This window comes from Alosa alosa, chromosome 16, assembly GCF_017589495.1.
Source record: "Alosa alosa isolate M-15738 ecotype Scorff River chromosome 16, AALO_Geno_1.1, whole genome shotgun sequence".
Classification (NCBI taxonomy): domain Eukaryota; kingdom Metazoa; phylum Chordata; class Actinopteri; order Clupeiformes; family Clupeidae; genus Alosa; species Alosa alosa.
The window spans coordinates 2,772,215-2,782,757 of NC_063204.1; the positions used below are offsets into that span (position 1 = coordinate 2,772,215).

General features: G+C 46.1%; 1 protein-coding gene across 5 annotated transcripts; it reads right to left on the reverse strand.

The window, feature by feature from the left end:
* Nucleotides 1-111: 111 nt before the first annotated feature.
* Nucleotides 112-8,255, reverse strand: klhl15 (kelch-like family member 15). 5 transcript variants are annotated; one of them, XM_048266805.1, is made up of 5 exons: nt 7,612-8,255; nt 7,154-7,241; nt 6,622-6,731; nt 5,265-5,973; nt 112-3,077 (listed from the first exon to the last, which is right to left on the reverse strand). In XM_048266805.1, exons 3-5 carry the CDS (start codon nt 6,639-6,641, stop codon nt 1,968-1,970), a joined length of 1,839 nt encoding a protein of 612 aa, XP_048122762.1. In that variant the 5' UTR covers nt 6,642-6,731; nt 7,154-7,241; nt 7,612-8,255; the 3' UTR covers nt 112-1,967. The 5 variants fall into 5 exon arrangements, with proteins under 5 accessions (XP_048122762.1, XP_048122763.1, XP_048122764.1 ...); XM_048266806.1 differs by having other exon boundaries at nt 7,154-7,262; XM_048266807.1 differs by having other exon boundaries at nt 7,836-7,886.
* Nucleotides 8,256-10,543: the final 2,288 nt, after the last annotated feature.

The window sequence follows — 10,543 nt, forward strand, 5'->3', positions numbered from 1 at the left end:
TGAACAAGGACAAGATCCATACTTCATTTTGGATTCCTCCATCAATACAAGTATAGATTTATATACAAATCCATTCACTGAACCTGATAAAAACACACTCAACTGAGAAGCTGAACAATATGAACATTTATTTCTGGAAAGAAATTACAAAGTGTCCAAATAGTAGTGAATAATTATGTTACCAACATGTTTCTTTAAGCAACTTGATTTAGCTTTTTTTTCCCTCAGATACAGTTACAGGGTGATGTTCTACCAGTACTGGTCTTTTTTTCCAACCTGCAAAGGGAAAAGGTGACAAGTTTAAAAAGCTAACAGCTGTGCCCCCGAGTAGCCTATTACATTTTGGTCTGCACAGTATATAGAATTTGTCAAAGACCGTTATTTTGGCATATCTATGTACATGACACTGACAGAACCAGGAAGATCAGATGAGAACAGGTTCATCTCCAGACGTCTCGGTCGCTTGGATGACAGGTGTAGGAAGAGAGGAAGAGAGGAAGGACGGACAAAACGCACACAATGTCATAAATATCATACGAGTCCTCTAATCCACTTATGCTGATTATAATCGTCAGTAGAAATGATGGACTGAGCGTGACATGGCAGGCTGCAGAAATGCTAATGTGCTTTAGCCCTTTAGCTCGTGGGGACAAAAGTGATGGGAGTCAATGGGATACAGCAGCTGGTTTCTGTTCAACAGATTGGGGGTGGACACCGCAAGCGGCCGGACCCACAGAGAATAAATAGAGAAGGGGACAAAATAGCATAAATACAGGCAGCAGAAGTTACAACCCTCAAATGATCAGTCCCTCTCCCACGTACGGGCAGCAGAAATGATCAATCCCTCTCCCACGTCCGGGCAGCAGAAATGATCAGTCCCTCTCCCACGTACGGGCAGCAGCAGGAGTTAAGACCCTCAAATGATCAGTCCCTCTCCCACGTACGGGCAGCAGAAATGATCAGTCCCTCTCCCACGTCCGGGCAGCAGAAATGATCAGTCCCTCTCCCACGTACGGGCAGCAGCAGGAGTTAAGACCCTCAAATGATCAGTCCCTCTCCCACGTACGGCAGCAGCAGGAGTTAAGACCCTCAAATGATCAGTCCCTCTCCTACCTGCAGTCCAGTCAGCAGTGAAGAACCCAGTGTTATTGCAGTGTTGACACCTCAAGAAGTGCAATGCTTGTCAACAGCATTTTCCCCATCGTTTACAAGAATATATCAGCTGACATCAAAAAAGCAGCCAGAGAAATACAATGGATAAATTAACGGGGTAGTGTTTATTTCCTCTCTCTTGTTTGTTTTTCATGAGATTGGGTTACTGACCAGGCCGAGGGGACAGGATGAATTGGTTGAAGCTTTGGGATAGGCTTTCCTGCAGATGTTTGCATATACACACATACCTTTCTCTAACATATACCCTCTCACTTCCCCAAACACATAGAGCGCTAGATGACAGGAAGTAAGAATGATGTCACAGGAAACAGGATGAGAGGGGTGACATCATGTAGTGGACAGGGAACATGGAAGTTGGTTCAACTGAGTAATGCACCAAAAAAATAACCCAGAACCTTTTTTTGTTGTTCTTTATCTCCCTTTTCTGAGAAAGCTAAATTTGAAAATGGCAAGATGGACCAATAGCCGTGGTCTCCCTTGAATCAGTTAAGACTAAAAAGTTGCTGTTTACTGGTTGTTCTTATGTTGTCTTTCTTTCTTTTTTGTTTCTTTGTTTGTTTGTTTAAATAAGCACTGGCCTACGGATTAAACGCTTCATCAGTAATGTAGTATTATTTTTCACACCTGTAAACGTTTTCTGTTCATTGTCCTGAAAACAGATGGTGGAACTAGAAAGGAGGGAGGTGGGGGGGTGGGGGTGGGGGCAGGAAGAGGGTCGGACGTCCGGACGCCCTCCCTGTCTCAGCTGCACCGCCTGACGTGTTCCAGCACATACTCCGGACGCCCTCCCTGTCTCAGCTGCACCGCCTGACGTGTTCCAGCACATACTCCGGGAAGTGCAGGCTGCACACCTGCAGCCCGTCCAGTTTGCAAGGCATCCTGGGATACTCGTCCTCCTTCCACTTGTTTTCCTCCGGGTCGAACGTGAGGATGGAGTCGCTATAGTGGCCGTTATAGCACAGGCCGCCCAGCACCATGATCTGCTTGTCTAGCACCGCCACGCCGTGGCCACTGCGGCCGATGGGCATGGACGCCAGGATGGTCCACTCGTCCGTCTCCGGGTTATACACCTCCGTGGACGGGCAGCCCTGCGACTCGAAGGAGGCACGCAGGATGACGCACACGCCGCCGAACACGTAAAGCTTCCCGTTGTGTGCGATCATCTTGTGGAAGCAGCGGGCGTAGTTCATCTTGGACTTGTTCTCCCAGCAGCTGTTGAGGACGGGCGTGCGGCGCGCACGGTGCTCTGGCGCCCCCTCTCTGCTGGGGTCGAACACGCACACCTGCTTGGAGGTGGACGACGAGGTGATGCCGCCGGTGATGTAGAGCTTGCCGCCGAGCACCGTGCCCTCGTGGCCGTACTTGTTGACCGGGTACGGGTCCACGAACTCCCACTTGTCCTCCACGATGTCGTAGCGCTCCGTCGAGTAGAAGGTCTCGTCCCGCGTGCGGCCCGCCACCGCGTAGACGTACTTGCCGATCACGCCCACGGCGAACTCCGAGCGCGGCACCGACATGTCGGCCATGCGCAGCCACGAGTTCTGCCGCGGGTCATAGCGGTACACCTTGGACGAGGCGTGGAACTCGCCGTCGGGGCCCAGCTCCTCGCCGCCCAGCAGGAAGACGAAGTTGTTGACGATGGCCAGGCAGTCGGGACGCAGCGGCACCTGCGGGCCCTCCAGCTCCCACCACACCTTGGGCCGGTGCAGCAGCAGGATCTTGCTGTTGACCATGCTGTGGCCGATCATGCCACGGAACACAGCGGTCTGCGGACGCACCGAGCGGATCCGGTTGGACTTGGTCATGGCCAGCGGCTGCTCGTTGACTTCGTGGAAGTAGTTGAGCGCCTGGTCCACTTCCTGCCGCAGCTGACGGGAGTACCGGTAGAACTCCGAAGTCTTGACCTGGGCAACGGAAGAGTGAGAGAGAGGTGAGGGACAAGCTGCAGACCAACTGACCAGCTCCAACTGGAACATAGAAATATGCAAGTCATCTCGTCTTGATAAAAAACAACACTCGGCTTTAGGCCTTTGATGTCGTTTTAATTTAGTGCAACTGTTTACATACTCTCTCTGCAACAGCTGAGTGCAACACCAAATAAGCATGGTTTGCCCTTAAGCTCAACAACACTTTGATGCTGAGGGCGTTGATAGTCCAGGTATGTTTCTTTGACAGGGGTGTTATTATCCTCTGAAGGTGATGTCATTTCTACGAGATCAACGAGGCACTCTTGAGACCAGGCTCTGCAATGGTCACTTTGGGTCATTGCATCTCACACAGGAATTTCTATTTCTAGATAATGTCTTTAAACACAGGTTGAACTTGAAGTAGCCAACACTCTAGGTAGGTCGATTATGTTCTTGAGCATTATATTATTTGACGAAATGCCAGAAAATGGTGAAACAATGTCAATGAGCGTTTCCAAAAACCCAGGAATATGTCCTCAAATGTCTTGCCTAGTCCACACACCAAAGATGATACGTTTACTACAAAAGAAGAGTAGGAGAGGAAGACAATATTTCAGTTTAAGGAGGTCAAATCAAAGACTTTTGAGGCTAATTCCTTAAAAAATGACACAAACTGATTAACGACTCCATCAACAACAACATATTTATAAAGCGCTTTCCAAGGCACCCAAAGTGGGAACCTCAGTAACCACCAGCAATGTGTAGCACCCATCTGGCTGATGTACGGCAGCCATTATGCGCCAGAACGCTCATCACACACCAGCTTGAAGAGGAGAGTGAGGGAATGGATGAATGAGCCACCAAAATAGTTGCCGATTAATTTAATAGTTGACAACTAATGAATTAATTGATAGATTCTTGCAGCCCTCCTCTCAGGGTCCAGAGTATATCATATCATATATCATTTTTTTCCTTGGTGGAGAAGAGGAGATACCACTGTCGTGATAATGACCCCACAACTATGATTTAACTGGTTGGGGGTCACAGAATGGAAGTATTGTTGATACTCTATGTGAGACGGCCATTTTGAAATAAGTCACATGGGCAAATGTCTGGGTGACTCATAAAGGTGACCCATGGTGACTCATAAAGGTGACCCATGGTGACTCATAAAGGTGGGCAATATAGACCTAAAACTAATCACGATACTTCATTAATATAAAAATAGAACCATTCCCAACTGTTTTCTCGGCCACAAATAAATCACATCCGCTTACAACTCCAGCTTCTGCCATGCTTGCTCTTGTTCCACCTGCAGACTGGCATCTTGCAGCGGATATGTAGACATGGCATCAACTAGCCGATATGACCCATGTAGACATGGCATCAACTAGCCGATACGACCCATTCACAGGGAGGAATAGCGCCACCACATGGCACCTCCCTAGTAGTGCTGCACAATGCACTGATACTACAAAGGTATAACAATGGCCTGAACATGTTATGATACCCATACACATGTTAAAATACCCCATTTCATAGATACCGTTACATTAACAATGATATATAAGTTTTATTTACTTCTAGTGTTATTAATTATATTACTTCTATTATTGATGTTTGATTGAAGGTTTTTGCCTGGTATTGTTTCAGCATTGATATTCAATTCAATTCAATTAAAAAGGGCACGGGGAGTAGCCCAGTAACCCTCCACACGTGGCCATAATGAGACAATAAAGGCCATACACACCTAAAGACGGGATGCATTACTGTCTAAAGTGCAATGAAATGCACTGGACAGTTCATGTTTAAAGGAAATTAAGTTCCATTGAAGTGCTCAAGTGCAGCAGTATCGAGATATTTACACCAGCGACAAAACACTTCAGTTCCGCGCCCAGTTTAGCCTACCTGGAAGGCATGATATCGTACCAGGTCATAATTCTGGCATTGTAACACAACACTAATCCCTGATATCGTACGAAGTCATAATTCTGGCATTGTAACACAACACTAATCCCTGATATCGTACGAAGTCATAATTCTGGCATTGTAACAGGACACTAATCCCTGATATCGTACGAAGTCATAATTCTGGCATTGTAACACAACACTAATCCCTGATATCGTACAAAGTCATAATTCTGGCATTGTAACAGGACACTAATCCCTGGCCTTCTGACTGACCTTCTCAAACACGTTGGCGGGCGTCATGAGGCAGAAGCGGAGGTTCTGCACCACGGCGTCGGTGTGTCTCCAGCGGCGGCGGTCGTGCCGGAGCCAGGACTGCACGGCCTCGTACAGCTCGATCTCAGGGAAGCGGCTCAGCTTGTCGCTGTCCAGGTACGCCATCAGCTTCTCCAGGCTCAGGTAGGACAGGAAGTCGGGCCGCGCCATCAGCGGCACAAAGTTCTCCAGCAGGAAGTTGTCCAGCTGCTCCTGCACGCCCTCCACCCCCACGCTGAAGTCCTCCAGCAGCCGCATGACCTCGGCGCAGTTGTCCAGGCAGATCTTGGCCAGCAGGAAGGAGCAGCAGAACTCCACGGCCTCTGTGAGCTGGACGTACATGGCCGCCTGGAGGATCTCCTGCACCGTGGGCATGCTCAGCTCCAGCGAGCCGTAGTACATGAAGCGCAGCACGTGGCCGAAGCCGGCCGCCGTCAAGCCCTTCATGTGGATCTTGTCCTGGTCGCGCTCGCGCATGTCGGCGGTGAACATGACCCGGAAGTAGTCGCTCTGGGTGGCCAGCAGGGCCTTGTGCGCCTGGAAGTGGTGCTCCTCGATCAGCAGCGTGACGTCCAGCAGCAGACGCTCCTCGTACAGGGCCCGGAAGCCGGACGACACGCTGCCGTCGTGTACCTGGGAGAGGTACACCTCCACGTCCCCCATCACACACCTGCACGGGCCGGTCGGAGGGGCAGAGTTAGGAATGTTGCCATGCTGAACACACACTTTGACATCCATGTGCATACAAACTCACTCACACACACACACACACACACACACACACACACACACACAAAAAAAAAAAAAAACAAGCAAGGAAGGGAATCATGCGATGATCTAATAGAGTAGAGAATTCCCACTAATTCCCACATCTTGTGAATGGCCGTACGCTGCATTTGTTTAAGGCTTGTGAATATATATCAGAATATATATCATGGTCGGTTCACCAAAACAGAGGCAGCACACTAGAGAATGCTAGCACAGCAATTAGAACTTAGAGAGAGCGCCAACAAAACCCAATGCCTCTATGTGTGTGTGTATATGTGCGTATGTCTGTGTCTGTGTGTGGTGTGTGTGTGTGTGTGTGTATGTCAGAGAGAGAGTGCAAGAGAGAGAAGAGAGAGAGAACTTGATGAGTGTGCACTGGCGAGACTATACTACTGTTAACACCAATGAGGAAAAAAACCTTGTGAGACCTTGGAGACATCGAAGCCTCAGCAATTTACATTGGGAGCTGCTCGAAGCCAAACAACCTTGGAAACACACACATATATGCACACACTATCCTTCTCATACACACACACAAACACACACTCACCTCTGATTGGCCACGGGCATGTCACGGGGGGGAGGCCGAGCCAATCAGAGGACAGTGCCCCTTGTGCCCGATGAGAGAAAATCAACTTGCTCTTTTCAGGGGTGATTCACCTGAATGACAAACCCGAAGACAAGCCCCAGCCAAGTAAGCGATTTGGAAACACACTAGTGAAATTTATAGGGCAAACAGATTTCAGAAATGATCGTGTCAATTTACAAGCAAACATCCCTAGATAAATTTCATAGAAGCGAAGCTGAAGCCTCAAGCCATGAACTTTCAAAGAATCATAACAGCACAGTCTGACCTGGACCACAGTGAAAAGGAATAAACAGTAGTAAGCTACACTGAAGCCTAAGAAATTCTGCTCAGGCTTCAGGAATCTGAAAAAAGGTTTAACTGCCATTTTTCAGGCCTCTTAAAATATGTAATATCTGCAAATGAAAATAGATGGGTGCCCAGGAGAGACTGTAGCGACGTGAGGATTCCTACAAGCGAGCAGTTTTGTGGGAGAGGGGTGTTTTGAGGCCTGTACCTTTTGGGGACGTCCTGGCCAGTCGCGGACTTCGCTGACAACGCGCTGAAGGGACGCTCACATTTCCTCAGCTTGAGTTTCCCCTGCTCTGGATAGGGGCACAGAGAACCTTCATGGGGAAGAGTGCATTTTGACGTACCACTGCAACAGGTGAACTCATAACTCAGAGAGCAAGGATTCAGTAAAGGAATGACAGCATTACGTCAAGTGCAAGGCACTGTGCAATTTCTGATACAAAGGATAACCTACGCGTTACAAATGACCACCAACAAACCTGTGTTGGCTAGTTTGTAAAACAATGTCGGTAAACTTCATATTACATTAATTGAACTTAAACTGGGATAGCGAATCGGGACTACAAAAAACATATGTAAATGTGTATTCGTAAACACATGTGCTGGCATAAGAAGACACGTTTATCTGGTGCTAGTACAGTGAGAGCACCTGTCATAACATACCTTTTACAATGGTAGGCGCCAGCTAGTTAGCTTACAGATAAGCAATCCTCTAACGTTAGGCCACCGACACAGGAATCTGCCTTTCTCGTCATATTTTATCGCGTGAATTATCAACCGCTAGTGATTATTGAAAATATGGTTGTAATTTTGCAATATAGCGGATACCCGAGTTTGACGAACAACACATCAATCAAGAGTATTGTCTCTGCACAAACTAGCTCTACCTCGGCGATGCGACTCCACACAACCCCTCTTCGACCAGGGAGCTCGAGGTTCTTCTGACATGGAGTGCCGGTGTGTATCCCAGATCAAGGGAACAAAATATGAAAATAAATCATCAGTGCCGCTTCGCTGTCCATTGGTGTCACTCTACGTCTTTCCATCAACGTTATTTATGTAGGATAATAAAATTGTGTCCATCTAATGCATCCATCGCCAACATAGACGCCATATTATTCTCTGCACTGACGTAATTTCCGCAAGTATAGCTCATTCGAACGGAACTGTAAACAGGCGTTGGGGGTTGTAGAAAGGACCTGAAAATGATAACTCATCGTGTCTATCTATCACCGCCTATGTCTCAGCAACATCAAGGAAGACTCTTTTACTTTTTAATGTATTCCCTATTTTGTGTGTGAAGGCTGCCCGCCGTTCTCTGCGAGTTTGTTGTCCATAGTCATTAAAGATGCTCCCACTGACCACTGTCAGTGAAATGGGTCAAGTGCACCTCGCAAATCTGACAGCCTGTTTGCCCTGCATGGAAATTTCATGACTTAACTGATAGACTGTTATTGTCCCTGCTGGCATTTGGATGCAGAAGGAAACAGATCAAAGCGTATGGGGGGAAGAATTATAGAGACAAACAGAGTGTGTGGCCCATGGCCCACAAGCTGAAATTGCCCAAATGCACCCAAAAAGTAATTGGGCTTGGTGGAGCAATTTGATCACCACAAACAGTGAAACACTACATGTTAAATGTTTCAAATCGTGTTTATCCTGACGTAGTGATAAAAAAAAAGCCTTTGCCATGAAGGTCATGCATGTTTTCTTATAGAGACTGACCTCACAGACAGACAATGGGAATTTCACCATAATTTCCAAAACAGAGCATCGTGCTGACAAACAGGCATCGGCACTATGAAAATCAGAATAAAATGTGAAGTGGCTGTTAGAAACATGTTCCCTTCCCTCATTCTCCACTCCCAACTTTGTTGTTGCACTGAATTAGCCTACAGCACAGCATAGGCTACTGATGGAAATCACAAAACTTTTATGTCGCTTTGTACCTAGGTATCTAATATTGGCCCAGGACAAATTGACTCATGGGGTATATAGTAAAGGCCCATATAACATCTAATGTTATTTTCAGTAAATAAAAAAGTAGAATTGTGGAACATTAATTAGTTAGGCTAATGATGATCCTGCATGTTCCTAATCTCAGTGGTATCTTTGTGCCACTAGTGCCACTCTTTGTGCACAGTTGAATTTCCCCTGGGGATCAATAAAGTATCTATCTATCTATCTATCTAATTACAAAAACTGTTTCTGCATTGAAACAGACAGAGCCTGTGTTAAGTGGTTCAAAGTGTCTCCACTTGGTGGTAGTATTATCCAATATCTACAGTGAGAAGAACTCTCATATGCCGCTGAAGTGCTATTGGATACCCGAAAAACCCGAAATGGTAAAAATAAAATCAAAATGACTTAACTTCATTTAAATAGCATCAACATGTCAGATGGAATGGTGGAGAGCACTGTACAAGGATGAAATCACAAAATGATACAGACATGTTCAGGGCAAATGGGGTCCAAGTGTGGACCCAGGTTTAGTGAAGGACGTGTAAGGCGTTAGATACAGGTCTGCAAAAGTGCAATATGTACACGATATGATACATAGATGGTATAAATACAAGTTTGAAACCCAATTGTTGAATCAAACGACGACAACCTCGAGAAAATCACACAAGAGTGTTTAAGGTAAAAAGGAAGGCATGAACAATGCCCTGGCCACATCCCCTGACAATGTACGCAGGCCTATGGAACCCCCCACAAAAGGCAGGAATACATTAATAAATCAATAAGGAGTGGGGTTTGAATAAGGAGATAAGGAAGGCATGCAAAATATACAGTTGTTGAATATTGACCTTTCTGACTGTTTTGCCTTCATTCATCTCAGGCTTTGGGTTAAAAATAAATAAAATGGACAGGGTTTGTATTAACTTTGAAAATATTTTAATTATACTGATTAGGGGTGTATTACTTATAGAAATGACAAATACATGCAAACTAAACTAAACCTATTTTAGAGACCAATGACAACTCTTGCTCCTATCTGAGCTTTGAAAGCTACCAGATGACCATCACAGTGACTTGGCTGGTGTAATAATCTGAACTGCATTCTATCCGGTTCAGTGAGGGATAAGGGGAACCTAACAATATTCTGACTTACTGATCACTGTGTTGGATCACCTGAAGATGGTTTGCTGAAAAGGGCGCATCAGGAATTGACTGATGTTTCATTTGCTCCTCTAAATCCTCTGTTGATTGGAGAGTCAGAGGAACCAAGTTCAATGAGGCGCAAGACTGTGACAGTTCCTTGGCTTTTGAATATGCTTTTGCATGCACATTTGACACACGATATGCTATGATTTTAAGAGCTCTCATCATCTTCACCAGCAACTTTTTTGTGCAATGGATCTTTTTCCTTCCACCCAAAAGCATTGGATCCAACACTGGATAAGACTCATAAAGCTTGGCCAGGCTTGGTGTAGCTATAGCAAATTATTATGATAATTTTTATAATTGTGTAAGTTGTCTCAATAAAAATCATTTTAATAGGCCTACAGCGGTACAGGCTGCTGTCAGTTCCTTGGCTTCTGAATATAATGGCTTCTTTTGCACATGCGTTTTTGTTTTCTGGCTGCCAGTATTT

Bases quoted from the DNA above. Each gene is read 5' to 3' on its own strand.
- klhl15 (XM_048266803.1), bottom strand. From the start codon at position 7,896: ATGTCAGAAGAACCTCGAGCTCCCTGGTCGAAGAGGGGTTGTGTGGAG. The intron at 5,974-7,153 runs GTACAGGCCTCA...CGGCCCGTGCAG, and splicing joins GGCCAGGACGTCCCCAAAAG to GTGTGTGATGGGGGACGTGG. The intron at 3,078-5,264 runs GTCAGTCAGAAG...TCCGTTGCCCAG, and splicing joins CCGCCAACGTGTTTGAGAAG to GTCAAGACTTCGGAGTTCTA.